This window comes from Embiotoca jacksoni, unplaced genomic scaffold (assembly GCF_022577435.1).
Source record: "Embiotoca jacksoni isolate LCO1_2020_lvr unplaced genomic scaffold, fEmbJac1.0.p SCAF_4, whole genome shotgun sequence".
NCBI lineage: Eukaryota > Metazoa > Chordata > Actinopteri > Embiotocidae > Embiotoca > Embiotoca jacksoni.
The window spans coordinates 3,616,469-3,637,558 of record NW_027185392.1 but is presented as its reverse complement, the minus strand read 5'-3'; the positions used below and the strand labels follow the sequence as shown (position 1 = coordinate 3,637,558).

Genomic DNA, 21,090 nt, shown 5'->3' with positions numbered 1-21,090 from the left:
ATGTAAAAGAATCATTTAAGACTGAAAGCAGAATGAAAAGTTGCCCTACTGTTCAAGTTCTTGCATCTCATCTCTTTCCCGCTGTGAGGTAATATCATGGACGATCGACCGAACATCTTTACCTGGTTTCTGCACAGACAGGACAATGAAGTTTAGTAACTGCCTGACGCAGCCTCCAACCTGCTGTCATTGTTCTTCAGTTTTACCTTGAGTTGCAGTTCCTTGTACCTCTTAGACATCCGTATGAGAAGTTTTTGACTGTTGATCATAGCTGGAGTAAGCTGGTAGTATTGAACCATGGCTTGAGCTGCCTCAACATACGCCATCTCCAGAAAGGCCTGATGGGAAAACAGAAAGTTTCTCTAAACAGTAATCCCCCTTTCTGACAGCCTCTTTCTCTCAGGGCTGGTCTGCTCGAACATTTTTCACATTTCACATGTCAGAGTGGATTCAAAAGAATCTTTGAAAATTATCATGACAAGCTATCACGTTTCATTACCATAATAAATCACCAGAACATTTGCTTTAGTCTCCAAAACCAAGAGCATGATTTTAGTAGGAATGCTTTAAATTTGATCGGGGTGATAATGTTGCACTTCTGTTAAATGAAACCTGGATCTTAAGTGAGCTGTCAAGCACTGGTAGTTAAACAGCCAGTAAGTTATGACAAAGTACATGATATCATACAGCAGCTGCAGCAGGAAAAAAAAAGGATGCAGATGATCATAAAAATGCACAAAGATAATTTGGTGATTTAATCGTAAACATGTTTGTTCCACACGTGAGCCGTTTAAGATGATTTTGAGTGAGGTGGTGTGTAATTAAACACACTGCCATTGGTTTTAAATGACTGTTGCTCATCTGTATGTCTGACAAGCAGCTGTACTGCAGCAACACACGCATTAAGGCCAGAAAATGACTGGGGATGTGACTTGGTGGTTTGAACATCAATATTCTTGTTCTATGAATATGTGAATTATATGCCTTTTATAATTACGTTTATGAATAAACATGAATAAAAAATTATTATGAACTGATAAATAATCATATTATTGTACCTGGTGGGTTGATCGCATTAGGATGTAGTTGGTGACTTTGCCGAAGGGTAGTCCCAGGTTGATGACATCATTCTCTGTGCAGCTGCCTTCAGGAAGGTTGCAGATGTGAACGACTCGGCCTGCGCCGGCCTTTCTGGGTGGAAATGCCTGAAAAGAAAAAAAAAAAAAAGTACAATCTTTGAGAAAACATATTGTTTTTCACATACACATCATTGACAATACATTTTTGGATGAAATCAACTGTTGTTGAACGACTCAACAACTTTCACACCAGTTCATCAGGATTTAGATGTTCAGACTCACACCACATCAAAATCAAAATAATTCTTCCTTCTTACAGTGTTATTAGGAGCATGACCAGTATACACCGAGCTGTGCAAACCTGCAGCTCCACACTCACAGTCACTGAATCCAGCTGTTGATCAGCTGCAATGTACAAGCTGCGTGCGTCAAAGAGACACCTTCTCTATTTCTCAGGTAAATTTACAATATGTGTGATGAAATGTTAACAGTATTTAGGACTATTTAGAAATTAATCTGAACTGCTCTGTTTGATGTTTTAACAATCTGTTTCGCATATTAAGAATACTCAAGAAACCTGGTCTGTGTAACATCAATGCAACACAACCACGCAGGACGTAATGTCATTTTCCCTCCTCAATACGGCCCACCTCACTGCATCCATTAATAGTCCCTTGGCAGTTGTGCGGCAGTGATAATGAAAGTTTTCTTGTTTGGATTTAGACTTGTCAGCTGACTGGCTCCAGAAATTTGACACAAATCCCTCCAGAGTGCCAAGTGCAGTGACTTGCATTGCTCAACTTCTCCGTGCCCTTCCCCCTTTTTATCTGAAAGGAGAGCGGGTGAATGAACATTTCATTTTTCTCCATGGAAACACATTTCAGATTAGACTGCATAGACAGTTCAGATGAGGAAATATAATCTATTTTGGGTTTAGATATTGAGATACACCCGTATATGACTTTTATTTATTTTGGCTAATTTATTACTTTATTATTATAATTTAATTTTGTAGCTTCATCTTAGAGGCAAATGCCAACATTTTTAGTCATTCCTTTCTTTCTTCTTTCTTCTCTTTTCTTTCTTTTCTCCAGCTCACATATGTTGCATGCCCTCCTTTTAGCCTATCAACTCTAACTAGCAAGTATTTATCCTCAAATCTCTTCAATCTCTCCCTCTGTCCAAAGCAGATTTTAGACAACAAAATTGTTAAGAATCTGACAAAGATTAGCTAAAGAAGAGGCTCCACCACAGCAGGGATGTTGTATTTCAGAGACACGTGTCAAAGAAGCATTGAATGCATCTTCTTTACTGTTGTGCTGAGCTACATACCATCTTTTAGTGGCCATTTCATATTTCCCACCAGTTCCTCTACTACATATTGTGACCTGCAGAGGCTATATTCATCATGGACATGTTGTTTGACACCTCGTGTTCCTTTTGATATTGTTTCAGAAAGCGGTTGTAAATTCAGCTTGTTATATCACGGAGTCTTATTTCTCCAGCCATTGTGCTGCAACTGCAAGTTTTTCCAGCACCCCTCCTCCTTCCTTTTCTTGCCCCGTCTATGGCTGACAGACCTGACAGACAGGTCCATGTGTGGGACACTCTCTGGGGGTCCCGGCTCTAAGTCGGACCGGCGGCCGGGGTCTCTGTTTTTATAGGGACTTTAAAAACCAGAGAAAACCCAACAATAACACAGACTTCACTTTAGCACAGTGTAGAATGTATAAAAAGAGGAGGAGGAAACTTTTACAATTTCAGCGTCACTTTACTGTGTGTCTAATAATCTGAGGAAACAGTATCAGAATTCAAAACATACATGCCGTTCACAAATAGCAAATAACGTGATTATATCTCACAAAAATATATTCAGTAACCTGAAAAAGAAAAAAGGAGTTAGTGATTGAACTGAGGACTCATAGTTTTGGTTTAGGAGGGAACGTTTTGGTTGTGAGACAAGTTTTAGACAAATTGTAAATGCTCTACATTTTGGAAAGTTATCCCTTCTCACAAATTAAATGAATAATGTCCATATCCTTGTTCATACAGCTCCAACCAAACGACGATCTGACTGAGCTGTATTACTGGATTTCTCTGCCATAACTACGTAATCTTTGGCCGGCAAGATGACATTAACAACTTCAGATGCGAGAGTGTTAATTCTATTAACAGCTCCGTGCCCGTGCCACCGCCAGCACCTGAATACAGAAAGGTCAGCGCAGGTTGGGCTCGATAAACAGATCCAGGAATAGGGTGTTTATGTCCTTGGAATATTAAAGAGAACAAGAGTCCTGGTCGTTTCTATCTGCAGTCACTAACGTCCGACCTGTAAAACATAGACTGTCTCTGAAATCCCGGACAGTTTGACCGCAGCAGTGATATCACTGTCAGCGTTTGGCTCGGGCTTCGAACAGTAGCTGTTTCTGTGGAGCGCAAACCAGAAGCACCGAGTCATGCCTCACAAGGAGTTACTGCATACACAACACCACCAGGTGTACTTTAAATGGTCTGAATTTGTAGGCCGGACTTTTGACATGTGGAACAACAAAAAAATTAAATTTGGGATAAATTTATTAAATACACAGAACAAACATTCAATTAAGTTTGACTCTAATTATTAAACTACGGAGAGAAATACAAGTGGAAATATTTTGCAGTCATACTGAGGCTGATTTTCCTCGTCAGCTCCCCATGAAAGAAATGAATGAAATCTTTAGAACTGGGAAATAACTATGATGTGTGAGTTTATTACAGTCAGTGATGGAAAGATGACTCACTGGTTACCCTGTAAAAATGTAATGAGTAATGTTACTATTTTAATTACTTCAGCAAAGTAATGTAACTTATTACATTTGATTCCTCTGAAATATTTTTCTGACAAATATTTTGTACTTAAGTTGAAAAATCTATTCAAACTCATCAGTGTAAACCTTTAAACAGTTCTCATCACTGATTGCTGTCAAAGTTTTATTAAAAGTCCATCAAGAAAAAACATGAATTCCACACGTACAAAAACTCATGTGACCACATACACGGGAAAAAGTTGTTCTTGTGAAAATATTCCCCCATTTTCCCCATGTTATCATATGTTGCAACACGTGGTGTGCGAACCGATCGGGTCCAGTCTACATCCAGGACATGGTCAATCCTTACACCCCAGCCCGTTCACTCCGCTCTGCATCTGCTGATCGGCTTGTCGCTTCCTCACTGCGAGCTAAACACTCAACAAAATCACGGCTGTTTGCCGTCCTGGCTCCTAAATGGTGGAATGAGCTCCCCAATGACATCAGGACGGCAGAAAGTCTGTAAATCTTCCGCCCCAAACTAAAAACACACCTCTTACGACTTTACCTTGAATAGGAGAACTTTAGTAGCGCTTAAAATGGCACTTACTGACAGAACTTTGAAGTTTGGCTTTCTTGAAGAAATTGTATTTTCTTGATTGTTGTTGTTCTGAATTTGTACCCTCATGGTTGAAATGCACTTATTGTAAGTCGCTTTGGATAAAAGCGTCAGCTAAATGAAATGTAATGTGGTAAACACGTATCATACATGTGATCACGTGTGCCATGTGAAAAACATGGCAAACTCATGTTTTTTCTCTCGAGGAGTCCTTAAATATTACTTAAAGTAACATTGCAATATTTTGATTTTAAAGCACAACCTCCAAAACAAATTACAAGCATGTTGATCCCAACTGACTGAAGTGAAGGAAAAATGTCCTCAGAACCTCAAATCAGGTCTTCATTCAGGTCGACTCCATGCCGAGTGGTGATCGAACAATAGAGCTTGAAAACTACTTCTAACTGATTCCTGAATGAGTCTTTAAACATCTCTTGGTCTTATGCGACGACATGGCCAACTGTCTCCTCGTGAATACTCAGAGCAACGTACATCAATCAATCAAAAACAAGGCTTAAAATTTGAGCGCATACTGCCTAATGAATGGAGCCTGTAGACAAAATACATAAAAGTTGTTTACCAACAAGGATACATTCAGAGGTTTGAATAGTATCCGCAATCTAATTCCATATTTTTTCTCAGTAACTGTAATTGATAAAAACTATGCTTATTTTGTAATTTAACTCCATAACATTGTTACATGTAACTACTTCTTTCCCAGCACTGACTCCGAGTTACTCTTAAAGTACACTTCATTCACATCTAAAATGTATTAAATGTTTAATTTCAGCCTGTAGAAACTGTAGCCTCATTATGATTTTAGCCTGAAAACAACAGAAATAAAAAGTACGCCCTTTTAATGGATTCAATAAATCTTCAGCCTTAACTACAGACTGATTAAACAGAGGTAACGGCTTTACTTGCCACAGCCCTGCACTCCGCTGCTGAAAACTACACTCTCAACACTCTGACCTTGCAAACTAGGGCCAAAAGGTGTAAACGATAACAACCATTTCACACTGCGCTCTCCTGTTTTCACTGACAGCCTGCTGACTGACGTCGTCTGTTGCCTCTCCTCAGGCCGTGTCTGTTTATTTGCACAAAGCAGGATCTATGTTAGAGGATCCAGGGAGACGGTCACTTTGGTTTCACAGTTTCTCCCCGCGTTCCGACACGGAGGGGCTTGCACGCCGACTCCTCAGATCACTTCACCAATCTGAAACTCTACACCCCCGCCTGGAGGTGGGGTGTGTGTGTGTGGAGTGGGGGGGGAGGGGGGGGTGACCCCGGGGTCTTTCGGTCTGGGCTCCTAACAGCAGTTAGCTGTAATCCTGTGTTTATCTCTGTTCAAGTTCTGTCGCAAGAAGCTACCGTGTTACTTTGACTGCTGGACACCGCAGTCCAAACTAACGATGCCTGTGTATGCTTGTATATATGGGCTCAAACGTATATGTATTAATCTCCATGTCCAGGTTGTTGTTTTTTCTTTATTTTCATCATAAAAATCTGTTAAAATTTCGGTTTAATTTGACTTTACCAAAGGCTTTTCTTTTAGTTTGTTTTCGCTGTTATGTTTCTACAAATTGTGTGTTCCATGTGTTGTTCACCTTGAACTTTTTAATCTGCAGAGTCACAAATAAAGTTCAATACTTAGAACATTTCACAAATTGCCATTGCATATTGTGTGCGTTCGAGTGCTCTCTGTTCCACACAGGGCATTAAAAACCCCACGTGTTATGCTCAGACAGGTGTGTGTTTATAGCGACTAACATAAGCTCATGTAGCACAGCTCTAAATATTTCCACAGTGATACAATGAAATCCTCTGTCAAAAACCAACCAATGAAGCACATGACGTGTCACATCACTGAGTTCAGGCTCCTGGTAAATAGCTTCTCCTGACAATGAAGAAAAGAACAAATGGCAGATGTTTAGAGGAACGTCCTCACACAGTGAAGACGTGGCTTTACAATGGAGGAGATGTAATTTAAACAACATGGCGTCTGAATCTGGACCAGCCTCTATCAGTCCTTTATTACAGGGTTAGGGTTTTTATATTACACCCAAATCCTCCTGTGTTTTAAACACTTGTTTCACTTGAAAAATATTTTTTTTTTTTACTTCACCACTGAGCTTTAATTTTTTCTTTTTCCTTCTTTGTTATTTGCATAAGTGGTGGTCCGTTTTATTTTTATGATCTAAAATACACAGCACTGAATGATTGTGTAGTAATTACACTTTGTATCTTAAGTTGAAATGGTTAATTGAAAAGTTAAATATATACAGATTATAAACTGTATATGTACAAGTGACTTTAAAGATAAGGCCCAAGAATTTGCAGATGTTCTCTAAGTGTCTGAAAACTACTGTAGCCTAATGTTTGTAGAATTAAGTTAAATCAGTGCAACTTAACTTTATTATCTGTGTTCACAGCCGAGTTTGATAAAATGCTTTGAACTTTATTCAATTTCTGTGAAGATCCCCCCCCCCAAAAAAAAAAATCAAAAAAAAAAAAAAAAATCAAAAAATATGAAATAAATAAGGCTGAAGAACAAGGAAAGGGTTTTAATTTTCATTCATAATAATGCAACATTAAAAACTGCATGTTACGTTAGAAGAGAATAATTAGAGGAGCTTTACTAAAGAGCTGTAAAAGCAGCTGTTGACAAATATTATGCAATGTTTATTTTGCATGACTTTATGACTCTAAAATTTGAGGGGTCGAGTGGTTTGTTTTAAGAGATTAAGATAACTGCAGCTCAGATAAATAATGCATACACTGTGCAAGTCAGTGCAGTTTGTGCCTGTATATGCAGTAATGTGCTCCTGCATTGCAACACTGACTGTTGAAAGCTGCATGCTGGGTATTGGCTTTTCAGGACTTATTTCGGATGCCGTTCACCTCACTCATCATCTGCACTGTGCTTTTCAGGAGACCCTCTTTCATGATGGATGCCAATCAACAGCTGCTATTTTTCAACCCAAGTCGAAATCCAACTCTTTTGAATCGGCACACTGACGGCAGCACTGTGGCGATAGCCACATGTATCCTATTAGGAAAACTCATAATTAATTGGAGCCGCAGACAAAGTTCTGTGATTAAGATTTTCCTTTGCTTAATTTTTGGTTATCCTCTTCGTACCTGAAACGCTTTATATTTGTCGCCTCCGCTGCCATCCAATGGCTAAATTTGAGTGTCTTTACAGACAAAAAGGCCAAAAAATAAAACAGAAAATAACACATAATTGTAGTTTAAAAGTTATTAAATGAGCTTCTGCAATTAAGATGAAACCTTCTGGGCTAATAATTAAATGACTATGATTTGTTGCTGCTGTGCTAAATAAAAAAATATTTTTCAATGCAATTAAATAAATGTATTTTATGTGTGTGATGAATTTGGAATATGAGACAAAGCTCATGCAGACATCTGCTTTATTTCCACATGGAACCGTTTGTGTTTGTGAAAGGCTGACAGTTCAAGGTACAGCTGAGTCGAGTCTTCTAGTCTAAACAAACTCTTCCTCTACGAATGAAATGTGTTTTCCCCTTTCTAAAATAAATGGAGGAATCAGTTACTGCGATTATCAATAAAAAGTATGATGAAACAACATAGAACAAAACATCAAATGTTTAAGTAGTAAAATGAGAATATGTGAAAATTGTATATTTTTTTAGGCATTGGTTTCGTCATGCGTTTTGCCAGGTTGTTGAGCTCACTGAAAAAGAGTTGTCAAGTCCGGACAAAACCTGCTGTTGGGCCCCAGCAGCTGTCAGCAGAGGGATCTGAGTCCATTCATTATGCAAAACACATTCAGGGTCAATTCATAACGCACCTTACACACTCTCTCCTGCTGCTAACTACAAAATATTTCAAGATACATGGAAGAAATGCAACGCAAAGATTAATAAAGATATATTACAATAGAATATATTATCAGAAACAAAGAACACCAGTGGTCAGCGCCCTCGAGGTAAATTATTACAGTAAAGTCCACACACCTAAATGCCTAAAATCAATTTTTCAGATTAGAGGACACAAACTATGATTTATGTCCTTGTATAACAGCTGTTCCTTTATCACCAGCATCTGTCACAAACGTTGATTTACACATTCAGGGCAAACTCCAGTAAACCTGAGAAAAAAAAAGTTAAACATTTGTCTGACCTTTGACTCCGGCTGGTGCGAGGCAAATCCTGTATCTGACATGGGATAAGTCTTCATGGCTGTAATTGGTAAGAATGACGTACTGGCTCCTGAGGATACATCTGTGGAAACAATTTGAAAATGTGGATTTAAAATGGCCCTAAATCGCTTTGTGGCTCAATGCCATAAATATTACCAACAAAGGGGCTCAAAAAAAATGCATTAGCCTGTAAAATGTGATGATAATTCACTGTGATTTGAACATACATGCAGGTTGTCAGTTAGACTCAATGGTTTGTTCCAGCACTGATTTGGTGTTTATATTATAAGGAAAAGTTTACACTGATGTTTCAGGTTTCTCTAACATTCATATATAAATGTTAAGTTAAGGATTATTTAAACTGTACAGATTTTAAGATATCTCGTGGTGCTTGCTGGCTTATTTGATACATTGTGTCTTGATTAGCTTTAAATAAGTCACAGTTTTTCCATCTTATTTACAGCTCTTGTTCACCATCTTTTCTAAACATGGAGTACTCAAATTAGGACAAGGAATCAATGAAAGGTTATACATGTCCTTTGAGTAAAAGTGAGACCTCTTCAACCTCAGACTCCTCAAAAAACTGCTGCCAAAATTAATTTAACCAGTGAGGGTTGGGCACAAATTCTCTTGCATGCCACTCGCGGTTGGTTTGTTTTTAAGAGATTCCACTGATATGATAGAGAACAGGTGCTCGGTTTGTTTATGTGGCGAAAAGCATGACACAGACGTCATCCGCTTTGTGTGTTCGTTGTTATGATGTGTACAAAAACGTTTAAAACACCCAAAAAGCACAAATAAGGATCTCGTGTTCATGTTGTAGATGTTTTCCATCTCAAAACACTTAACTCTAGCAGCACACATGCACATCTCAAAATACTCTGTGTCAAGTTATAAAAACGTGTTGGCTCGTAAGCTCATGATCTCTAAAAATACTCTGTTTTACAAATGCTGGCAATCAGAAAGACATCACTCTCGTGTCAGCTGTAAAAAAAAAAAAAATGGAGGTGGTGGTGAATGTGATATCCTACCTTGACTCGCAGCAGAACAGACCATGGGGTTCGTTCCTCCGGCATTCAGACCTCCATCAGAAGGCCTGCCGACGGCATAGTGAACAGCTCCAGCTGATAGCACCGCTGAGCTGCAACAATCAGAGAAGGCTGATTTTAGCTGCCTCTCCCCTGCCTTGCTCGCTCATATCTTGTGACAGAGCTCATATTAATGGAAAGATTAAGACAGCTGTGTATGGAGTAAGGAAAAGGAAAATAAAAATCTTCCAGCACTTTAGAGAGGTTTGTTCCCAACTCAGTGTTGAAGCTAAAAGACATATATAAAACACAGCTTGTAAGAAAGTAGGAGAAATTACCAAACTTTAGTGAAGGATAGTACTGTAGTAAGCTGTTCTAAAATATATATATTTTTTTAAAACAGAACAAACAACTTGACGCAACTTTATGACTAGTTTAAGTTGTCCCTCAGAAGTAAAGCGATGTGAAAGCCCATTTTGCAGGCACAGCCCACTTTGAACTCTGTCCAATGACGTTTAGTGTTGCAAATAACTCACCTTTCACTTGTGTACAAAGTTCGATTCTGCAGGTGTAGTTTTCCCTTCACGTGCTGGTCCCAGTCCTAAAAACACAAGCACACACATACAGTATGCTGTCCAGACATAGACTCAAAAGACTCAGACACACTGGCAGCTTGCCCTCCCTTGGTAGCTCTTGCATACCCCTCGTATAAGATCATGTCTGGGAGAAATTAAAGAGACAATATCTTGGATTAGTTTGCCAGTTGTACCCTTTTCAAACCGAAGTCCAACTGGGGCAATACGATGATTTTGACTCAGCTTTGCGACCCAACTCACGAGGTGGTACTGACAAGGGTCAACTGGGGTCAAATTCAAAGTGAATAGCACCACTCGGGTTGCTTACAACTGGGGCAGGAATATTGAATCTCATTGGTTGCAAATAGGGGGCCAACAGTTGTGATGAAATTGCCGCAGTTTGCCCGTGAAGGTGCGATACCGGGAGCAATGTTGTCAAATACATTGGTGGTCGTCTGCCTCTTCATCTCTTTGAATGACAATTAAATCAACAAGGAGATCTGGCAGGATTTTGAAGCTCAGGAGCTCCTTGTCATGTGAGGTGAGGAAGAGGTGAAGATGCAGATGACCGGTATAGCGAGGGTCAGCATTGTATAAGCCAACATACAGTAACACAGCTGCACAATCAGAAGGGCATTCACCAAAAGCAAAAAAACATAGAAACTCAAGCCACTAAAGAAACATCACACCAGGATCCCCAACATAAACTGGAGTGATGTCCGCCCTCACTCGTTTCCAGCCTGAGTTCATGTTTATGTATCTCTACCGGATTGAGACCCAGGTCCAATCTGAAATGTCATCACTGGAGATCAAACCCATGATAACAGACTTGGTTTCAATTGACACAAAAAGGGTTGAACATGAACAAGCTCAGTCGGACTCTGGTTGCTGGTTTGAAAACGCTACAAGAGGCTGCTCCTTAAATCAAGACATTTAGTGACGCTATGTAAGCTATTTTCAGACTAAGACGCACATTTTTTCATCCAATGCTTGTGAGGACTTGGAACATTTAAAGAAAACCACATTGTCAATTTTTAATGAAGATATGTTAAACTTATTGGTGAACGACTGATTTGTTTCAGTTATATTTCCGTAAGATGAAACTCATCATACATTCACAGACTGAACACATATTTACATGTAGACAGATCGGTTCACTGACCTTGAGGTTGTACACCTTCTTGTCACAGATGCTGCACTGGTGAGGCAGCTGAGTTGGTGTGACCGCATGGTAATCATTGACCTGATAAGGCTGAAGTGTCCTGGTACCTGAAGATAAGGTTTCCTCACTTGCATGCAGGGGCTGGTAGCCTCCAAACCCCTGCATGCTTGAACCAAAAGAGGAAATGGCACTGCTGCAGTTTAACTTGGGTTCAGGGGTTGGCTCCTCTGGGTTATACAGTTCCGTCCGGGAACGAATTGGCTGCCCAGCTGCCGTCCACACCGTGGGAGGATTAGATACCATGTCCGCCTTTCCAGTATGAGTCAAGGTAACGTGGCCTTTCCATTGCTCCTTATGCCCAGCGGAGTTATACACATTCATTTTCTGTTCATTGACACTAAACCCAGCTTGCTGCCCCTGCATATCTGGCCCGTAAAAATCTCTCTGAAAACCAACATTGGTCATATTTTTTGCCTGTGTGTTAATCACTGTGTACTGTCCATCACCAGCAGTGGCTGATGCTGCAGATGTCCCTCCAATCAAGCTGTACTGAAGACGCCTGTCAGTATCAGAAGGGTAATTTGACGAGTTTTTACCGTACTCCCCACCCTGTTGGCCCATCGTGCCCCCTCCACAAGGATGGTTCAGTCTCGCATTCCCTGGGTTTTGGTTGAATCCCCCGCTCACCAAGGCACCCAAGGCTGAGTTTGCAGAGGGGAAGCCTATCACCCCCGTTGGAAAGGCACCCTGCGAAGGATTCCCGACCATAGTTGAAGTCCGCAGCTGATTGAACAGAGGTTGGGACATGGTGACATTGGAAAGGACCTGATTGAGAACTGAGGCAGCACTGGCTGTATTGCCTCCCTGAGCCAGTTTGAGTCGATGGAGGGTAAGCTGGGCCTGGAGCTGAGCGAGTTGGAGTCTGGCTGGAGTCAAGAGGAGCTGCTGGTTCTGCTGGTGAGGCCCCGTCTGGACGCTGCCTGGCAGCTGGACACCAGCCTGAAGGCCCTTCTTATCGACGCCGTCCAAGGGCCCCGCAGTGATGCTGCAGAAGATGAAACACCACAGGTCACGAATCTCAAAAGATTAATCAATTTACGTCGTTAGATGTCAAACAATAGCTGAAAAGTTAACTGATAAGGTTTGCGCTTATGTTCAGAGGCATGATCCTGAAGTGGGATTCAGTGTAGCCACTTTTAAGAGGTGCTTATTATCAGTCAGATCTTTGCTCTGCTCCTCATTATAAATGGTGAAACAGGGGTTGCAACTTAGACATACTGAGCTGCCCATCCTGGAACAGTTCTTACAGACGTTTCATATGTAGCAACTAGTTGTATGAATCCAGCCAATGCAAACTGGAGGAAACATGCAAGACCCAACGGGAACCAATGTAACTGACATTGGTTGATGCCAATAACAAAGTACAAGCAATGCACCTTTATTTTCTAACTCAGCAATAGATGCTAAAATGCTTGTTTTTCATGGTAGCTACTGACTAAACAAGATATGGAAGCACAGCTTTTTGAAAGGAAGAAGAACAAGTGTCTATTCGATATTTAACACAGATTAGACTTCATACTGCTCACAAAGAGAATTAGTGGAAGGTGAGTGGGATTGGTTTTACATTTTAAAACTGGCATGAAAGGGCAGTGCATGGCCACTATTCACACCATTTTCAACGTTTTCTACAGCACCATTAGTGACAGCTAAAGTTACCATTGTGGCTCTGCATACATTTTCACCATGTTACAGTTTGTATCACAGATCATTTGCGAGGAGCTTGTGCTTTATACAAATAACAAAACCACTACTGAACAATGACCTGAGTTGGAAAGGGCTGATGAGCATTCATATTCTGCTAACTAGCTACCAACAGCTGGTTAACTAATACCAAACTACAAAAAAAGATTTTATTCCAAAGAGATATTTACTTATCAGTACTCCAATGTTTTCTTATTCCTGTTGGCACTGTCTGTTAGAAAGTTTCAGCTCTTCATTGTCACAGAAGTACTGTTTGTTTTTCACAGCTAAAATGAGTAAACAGGGCAAATCTTAAAAGTAATAAACTAGCAAATGGCTGACAGTTCGGCAAAGCCATCAGCTGCCTGTCAGTGCTGCTGGGTTTAAGAGAATCCGAAGAACATAATTAGGGCTATTACACAGAAGTCTGACACTTATGAACCTAAAAATGTCTTCAGTGGTTTACAAGTGTTTTTCTTTTGGTTGTCTGGCTGGTGAAAGGTATGATGGTGCTGCTCTACACCAGAGTGACAGCGAGGAGGTTATCAATGGCCACTGCGTTACATCATATGTACGCAGTAGAACTTAGGGAAATGGTTTTGGTCTACTCTATTAGGAATTAAGCCACTCTGGAGGACATGACGTAGCTACATGTGGACTGAGGCCTACCGTACACCCTCTGTCTCCTGATCTCACAGATACGAGTGTCTGGTTTGATTGACAAGGAGCACGATGGCGGCAGGTAGAGCAGACACAGTCACCGCTCTTCGTGAGTGGATTGCTTTTAAACTTTTTGAGACTTAAAAACACCAATTCACATTTGATACCTGTTACCAGCCACCCACACCTTACAACCAAAGGTATACAGATGACAGTTATTTATGTACATCGGAGCAATATGACACAAGTTACTGTTGAACTGACAAACAGGTCATGATGTGAAGACTTCTATAGATGACTTTTAGTCAAAGTACGAATCCCCTGCAGCGTTCCCCTGCCGATGACCATTTGTTCAGACACACATCTCCAGAGCTGCAGAAACTATGGTCTGTCTGTCAAGTAGTCAGTAATCTATGAGGTTGTAGAGGCGTCTACCAGACCGGGCAGTGTAACTGTTGACAAAATGATTAAAACAAACAGTAGTGTAGTAGAAAGGGAAAAAGCCTGCCAAGATTGATATGAAAATATTGAGGGTTTGAGTTTATTATGTCGGGGTCACAGAGGGGATGATGTCACAGCAGGTGACGGTAGGTACGGTTTAAATAGCAACAACACTGGCACATGTGAACTCAAACTTAAAACAGTATGAACATAGACTTACAGCAAACAGTTTAATGTCCAGGCTACTTCTATATTATTTCAGTGTAACATGTCGGGGATCACATCAAATGTTAAAAATACACAATCATCACCCAAACCTTTCGTCCTACAGCTCTCCCTGCAGTCTCTGTCGGCCTGTACAGTCTAAAAACTTAACAATTTTAATTTCTTCAATAAAGACAGAATAGCTTAAGTAAAAAGGGGGACAGCTGTACAGAACTAAGTTTAGATATCAGGAGGTGAGCAGCCTGCTGTATGTTCCTACTTGTTAAACTACACCAATTACAACACAAACTGCTGTAACAGAACCACATCGTCCACCGTGACCTCATTTGACTGGTCTGCCTTTTCAATTTCTGATGAATGTCCTCATATGTGGTCTAAATTTAGTCCACTCAACTATTCAGCACATCATCTATGTTAAGCATCCGACACGGCCTGTCTCGCCACTGCTCCGATCTCCGGGTGCTCAGTTTGTTTGAGACAAAGCTTTGAGAGTCATAACGTTTTGCACACAGATAATGACGCGTTGAAATTGTGGTTATTTGGAATCATGTTGACACTTAAAAGATATCGATGCATACGTGAGTAAACGATAATCAGATGGTTTGTGGTTGCCCTCAAAAATATATCAAGTTCAAAAGACACTTTCAAGTAATAATTTATGCAACTGAATCTTGCAGAAGATTATCACCTGCCTGTTGGCTTATTTAGCTGTGATATGGTCTTGTGATTACATTGGCACATCATAAAGTTATCATATCACAACCATCACTTATACTCCCACTGAGCGGTAAACTATCCTGCTGTAGACATATGGTCCTGAAATCACAGCCCTGAGCCAAAAAATATGAAACTCTATGAAACTTTGGAAGTTTGTTTTGCATTTTTGAGTTTACTGAAAAACAAAACACTGGAACTGACTTAAGACTTAATGTTACAATATTATATCATTGGTTGTGTGGACTTAATACTACTTAGCTTTATTTATATAGCACCTATCCTACAAACATGCAGCCCAAAGTGCTTCAACTTAGCAGCACAGAAAATTTAGCAAGACATCAAAGTGACAATGATAAAACAATAAAATGTTAAAAAAAAATAAATAGAAGTATGTGAAATAAATAAAAACAGTGGACAAAAAGTGATAAAAGATCATTGTCTGAGAGTTAAAAATTGGGCAAAAAAAACGACCTTAATCAAAAGCCAGATTAAAAAGATATGTTTTATGTTTCTTTCAATAATACAGATGTAATGGCTGAAAGCAGTATAATAACGGCAAATCATAGCAATTTTACCACTTTAGATAATCTTATATTATCTTAACTGATCCTGTGTCCACAGATCTACATCACAATGACTTAGTTACAGCAATAAAACTTTCTTTTTGGCATTCATCCTCTATTTACTCGTCATGACACTCAATATTACGGCTGATTACAAAATACTACGACTTTTTTAAGAAACAGTTTCAAAGAAAAATATCCCGTTTCTATGTTCGCTGTTTTTCCTGTAAAGCATTTTGTAACAAAAGATTTATACACAAAATATGATTTATAATGAGAAAGACTTTTTTTTTTTTTTTTTGCATGGTTTAGTTTTTATGTATTGAAATATATCATTTGCTCATTTTGCACGATTGACAGCCTTGAACTTCTCTACCGATTGTACGCACTCTTCATTGGACAAGCCTGCTGATGGAGAGATACGCTTACACCATTCCAGTTTATGACTCCAAGCTATAAATACTGGAGCCGCTCTCGGCCATCATGATACACCGTGTCCTTAATAGACTAATATGGACTCCGGGGCAGCTGGCACCGTGTGCAAGACACTTCAGACCAATCTTGTGATGACGATAGGGAATATAGGTGTCAAATAAACTTCAACCAGGTGTGGAAGGGACGTGTTTAAAGAGTAACACGGGATATTCAGTGGTTATGGATGACAGAAGAGAAAGGCTTTATCATATTGTCTGTTTATTTATTGTAAAAAATTTTACTGAGCAAGAACTTGGATAATATTTCAGTACATAGTCTGTTTCTCTGCGTGATAAATGACAAATTCATGAACCCAGAGATTCAGAAATCGAGTGAAGTTGACTCTTAATTAGACAGATTAGATATCTGCTGAATCAGAGACACTTTTAAGTCTCTGTTTGGGCAGAGAAGAGGGTACCAAAGTGGGAAACTGAGTATACAAGCAACTTTAAAATTTAAAAAAAAAAAAAATCAAATTACTGTCAAGTGTTGAGCAACTCGGTATACGTTCAAAAGTACTTGTGCAAATCAGGAAACCAAACCCAGGCTGCTTTAAGCGTTTCTGGAGCAGCTACAAATATTTTACCGTGTTTAGAGAGATGATAAAAATATAATTTTAAACCCACACAAGCAAAAGAAGACTTTCATCTTTTGTGCTGAAGAATTGTTTTAAGGGTGAGCATGTTAACAAATCCAACAAACCTCAAAACTCTACCACAGACTTTGGGCTGATGTTGTATGGGAGTGCAGATTTCTATTATTTTCAATCCTGCTACACACTTGGACTGTTGCATCTTAAAGAGAAAACAGTTGTACGTATTATATTATAAAAACATCGTGTATGAGGATCATGATATTCAATCTGAACCTACAGCCTAGCAGACAGTATTTTGACCTGTCTATGCTTTTCTTTATTTCACAAATACATTGCCAGTCTGTTTTTCATGTGCTTCTGTTGGCCTGCTCTTCAGGACTGAACCTATAGCCTAGCAGGCAGTATTCACTCAGTCTTAAATTAGTTTCATGTGGTCATTTAAAGGTTCAGGTACATGAACAAATCTGCAAATTCACATTTAATACAGTATTTCTTTTGTTTAACACTTAAAAAAAAGCATAAATAACAGTTTAAAACATTAGTGTGTAATGTTAGTGGCTGTACAACATTGAGATTAGAGTACTGAGTATTAAAATGTCTTTCAATTGTAAGTCAAGTCTTATCTACAGAGCAAATTTAAAAGCAAAGTGATGGCTGATTTATTTGGCTAAATTGTGGTTTTAATCCAGATTAATGGACACTGAAACATCAGTGAGACTTCATCATTCTGCTTGATCTCATTGTATTTTCCATATTAAGACTCAATAGTGTGACGTCTGCCCATCCAGAGTTGTTGTTTTTCACCATGACAAGGTTTTACAAGATATCCTCCAAAAGAATATGACAAAGTGTGAACTGTATAATTAAAAATGCAGGCTGCTTCACAGGAACACTGTCAGGTGTAGGTTTTCTGATTAATTTGTGAGAAAAAAAAAAAACGTACATTTATTTTTAACCCCAAACACTCTCCTAGTCCTATTGAAAAGTCCTGCTGCGGTACTCTGAATGTCATCGGCCTATTTTGAATGAAATATGACAAATTATGTCACTGAAAGCAGAAAAGATGCCAGCACCACACCAACAATAGTTCCTATACTTTGCAACCGGTGTTTTCTGTAATCTACGGCACATCTGGATTCATTTTTAATAAATGACTGTGCGCTGCACACTTTTTTCACAGTCACAGTCAAACAAACAAAATGATTCTTAACATTTAGTCTTTCCCGAATAAAAAAAAAAAGGGTGGTGAGGACTAAAGCGGATGAATGAAAAATGGTGGTAATTTTTAAAAAGAGTTTCCACTTCCATCTGCTCTCGAGGCTCGGGTTTCTCATCCAGGAATGGAAGGCCAATGTCGGGTACAAAGCACAAAAAGAAAAGGACAAGTTCCAGCTGCAACAAGCGCCCTGATAAACACCTCACCATACCTTCAACAAAGCATAACATCAGGTCATAATGTCCAACAGCGTCCTCACATTATCAACTTGCCACAATCGTAATCTCCACCACTGTGTACATTACAAAATTTGCTGTGAAATACAACATGTTGATACATCTACAGAAAGCATTAATCAGTAAGAGAAAGAAGTAAAAAGTAAAGTAATTAATAAAAGCAAATTGTAAGTAGAAATACTAGAACCAGTCGCCACAGCTGAATCATACAGAAAAAAATAAATCAAAGAAATAAATACAAGCGGGATTTAAGCCAGTCAAAAGCAACGCAGATGCATCATGGCTCCCTATTCCCACTGAAAACACAATAAAATAATAACAGACCTTTCAAAGCTTTTGAACTATCTTCCAAAATGTTGCCTTAACAATACATCCCTAGTTAGGCATCAACTATGTAAAGTTTTTCGGGACAGCTTTAGAGAACAAACGTCTCTGTTGAATTCAAAGCCACATTGTCCTTAAATGTGACACACACACACTCTCACAAGGATCAAAGTCATCTCCATAGTCACAACAAAACGCCACATGGATCCAATCCGTCCACGGAGCCTTATCGGAGGAAGTAACAACTTAGAGGAAGGATTCAAGTTCAATCTAGCTACAGAGCAGCTTTCCACTGAAACACCCAACTAATCACCCAAAACCACCGTGGCTCCACAGACAGCTATAAATCCTGCCTCTACAGCAGACCCCCGACAAGACAGGCTCACACTGGACGTATAAACACACAAACCTTGAAAAGGGAAGCCGTGGGGGTCCAAGTTACACCTCTGACACTGATCTTAGCACTGCTCCTCCATGATCTGACCTCTGCCCGGCAGCTGAGACAGACGTACGTCTCTAACCTCCGACTTGACGACCAATGCCAGGACATGTGCACCAGCAAAACATCTCTGCAAGTGGTCTTCACCCCCTATGTGAGTGGCGCTGCTTCCCCACGTTAACCGGACAGGCAGAGGCAGAGACGCATGTGATGACAAGTCACAAGTGGTATGCATGCGTGTGTCTGTGTGTGTGCGTGAGGACGGGGTGTCGACCAGCACATAGGGGAAGAAAGTATTTACAGAGGAGGCCTTCGGGTAATGCTGTGCAGTTCTGAATCCTGAAGTAAAGCTTCATATAGAGTCAACTGTCACGTTCACAGTGGCAGAAAACAGCCTCATCTCTGGTTAAATCTGACCATCTATATGTAAAATATTAAATCAAATATTCTCTCACTCCTCTCGAAGCTGTATAACACACAGATCTTTTAACACACACTGAATATGGCTCTCCATCGCACATTGGAAGGATATAATGGTTTTGATGGATTTGTCCATTTTGTCCCGGTGACGGACGGACACAACAAATCTGTCTTTGGAAAAGTGGACTAGAAATAACAATCCGTCCTCAAGCGATGGATGTTGCGGCATTGTTAAAGTGTTTATGCCCTAAAAATGTCTTCTTGTTTGCTGTCGGCGACTCTGCTGAACAAAAGCAAAACTGTAAAACAGTACAGCACACGCTGTAGGAGAATGACAATATATGAAAATAAACTGGCATTTCTATCAATTTTACAATAAAACTGGATGTAACTTCCAAAACATAATACATAAATCTACTTTAATTACTAGTTTTAATTTCAGATATTTCTTGATAAGTTCATACGAGTTGTGTTTTGAAAATTTCAAATTATCCTTTAAAGTATCAGCAAGTGTGTAGAAATTATTTTTCTATGCAATAAAACAAATTTTGAATTTTAAAGAGAACTGTTTCATGAACCAGAAAAGATAGACATGCCTCCCGAGCAAAAGGGTATTTATTAAAAAAAAACATTGGCAATAAATTATTAACAATAAGGGCAGTGAGCCTATTGACTCCTCTGAGTTCAAGTAAACGGGGAGAAAAATCCTTCAACGGGGAAACTATTTTAAATATAAAACACTGAAGCTATAATGATGACATTGTTAAATTCAAAACTTTGTATATGACACAAACACATAGCAGATACCTTCCTGCCTTCTCTAAAGGATGCCGCCTGAGGGAGCAGCAAGCGTTAAACACACTTGAGACCAGAAGTGTTCTTTATGTCTCTGTGACTGAACTGTGTGAACACATTTCAACAAATTATATTTTTACACTAAAAGCATCACCTTCTAATTGTTCTTGAGGAGAACACTGATTATTTTCAGGTCAATAGCAATTATTTCCTATTTATTATTATAACTTAATTATAATATTAAAGTGTTTACAATGTATATATTTGCAAAACATTTCTCTTTTACATATTTCAATAAATTTAATTTTTGGATTTGACTTTCATGTTCTATTACACTTAAAAGAGGGAATGAAAACAAAAACGCGAAACATGTTTCGGTCATTTTTTGTCTGTTTGAAAGATCCTTGTTGGCGAAGCAACATTCAGAATTACACGACATAGTTTGTTGCAGACGAAAACAAAACAAATCCACTCTGTAACAGGCATGTAACCATGGACAAATATTAAAACTAAATACGTTATCCTACAATTTCATACATTATTTTTATTTTCTGCTTTTTTCTATGGAGCTCTATCAGTAGATTATTTTGCAGCTGTAAATGAGGATTTTATCGAAACACACAAGTATTCAACTCGCAGGCTTCACTGACAGATTTACAGTCGGTCCATCTGTTAGCTTCACAGACGGCAAAGAGGGAACCAAATGCTTGTTATCCTGGCTCCCCATACACGCTAAATGATAATCAAAAATGATTTATTGTTATTCATTTTATGGCTTGGGTAAGTTTCATGCTTCTAAACAGATAATGTCCA

General features: G+C 39.3%; 1 protein-coding gene across 1 annotated transcript in view; it reads right to left on the bottom strand.

Annotated features, from left to right (window-relative positions):
- Positions 1-21,090, bottom strand: part of rbm20 (RNA binding motif protein 20) — a 55,241-nt gene that overhangs the window by 9,490 nt on the left and 24,661 nt on the right. Inside the window, exons 2-8 of the mRNA XM_069168193.1 lie at positions 11,433-12,477; positions 10,232-10,296; positions 9,699-9,808; positions 8,649-8,749; positions 1,059-1,205; positions 207-338; positions 50-129 (exon numbers count right to left, since the gene is read on the bottom strand). Of these exons, the coding sequence (XP_069024294.1) occupies positions 50-129; positions 207-338; positions 1,059-1,205; positions 8,649-8,749; positions 9,699-9,808; positions 10,232-10,296; positions 11,433-12,477 (1,680 nt within the window). The remainder of the gene's footprint in view (positions 1-49; positions 130-206; positions 339-1,058; positions 1,206-8,648; positions 8,750-9,698; positions 9,809-10,231; positions 10,297-11,432; positions 12,478-21,090) is intronic.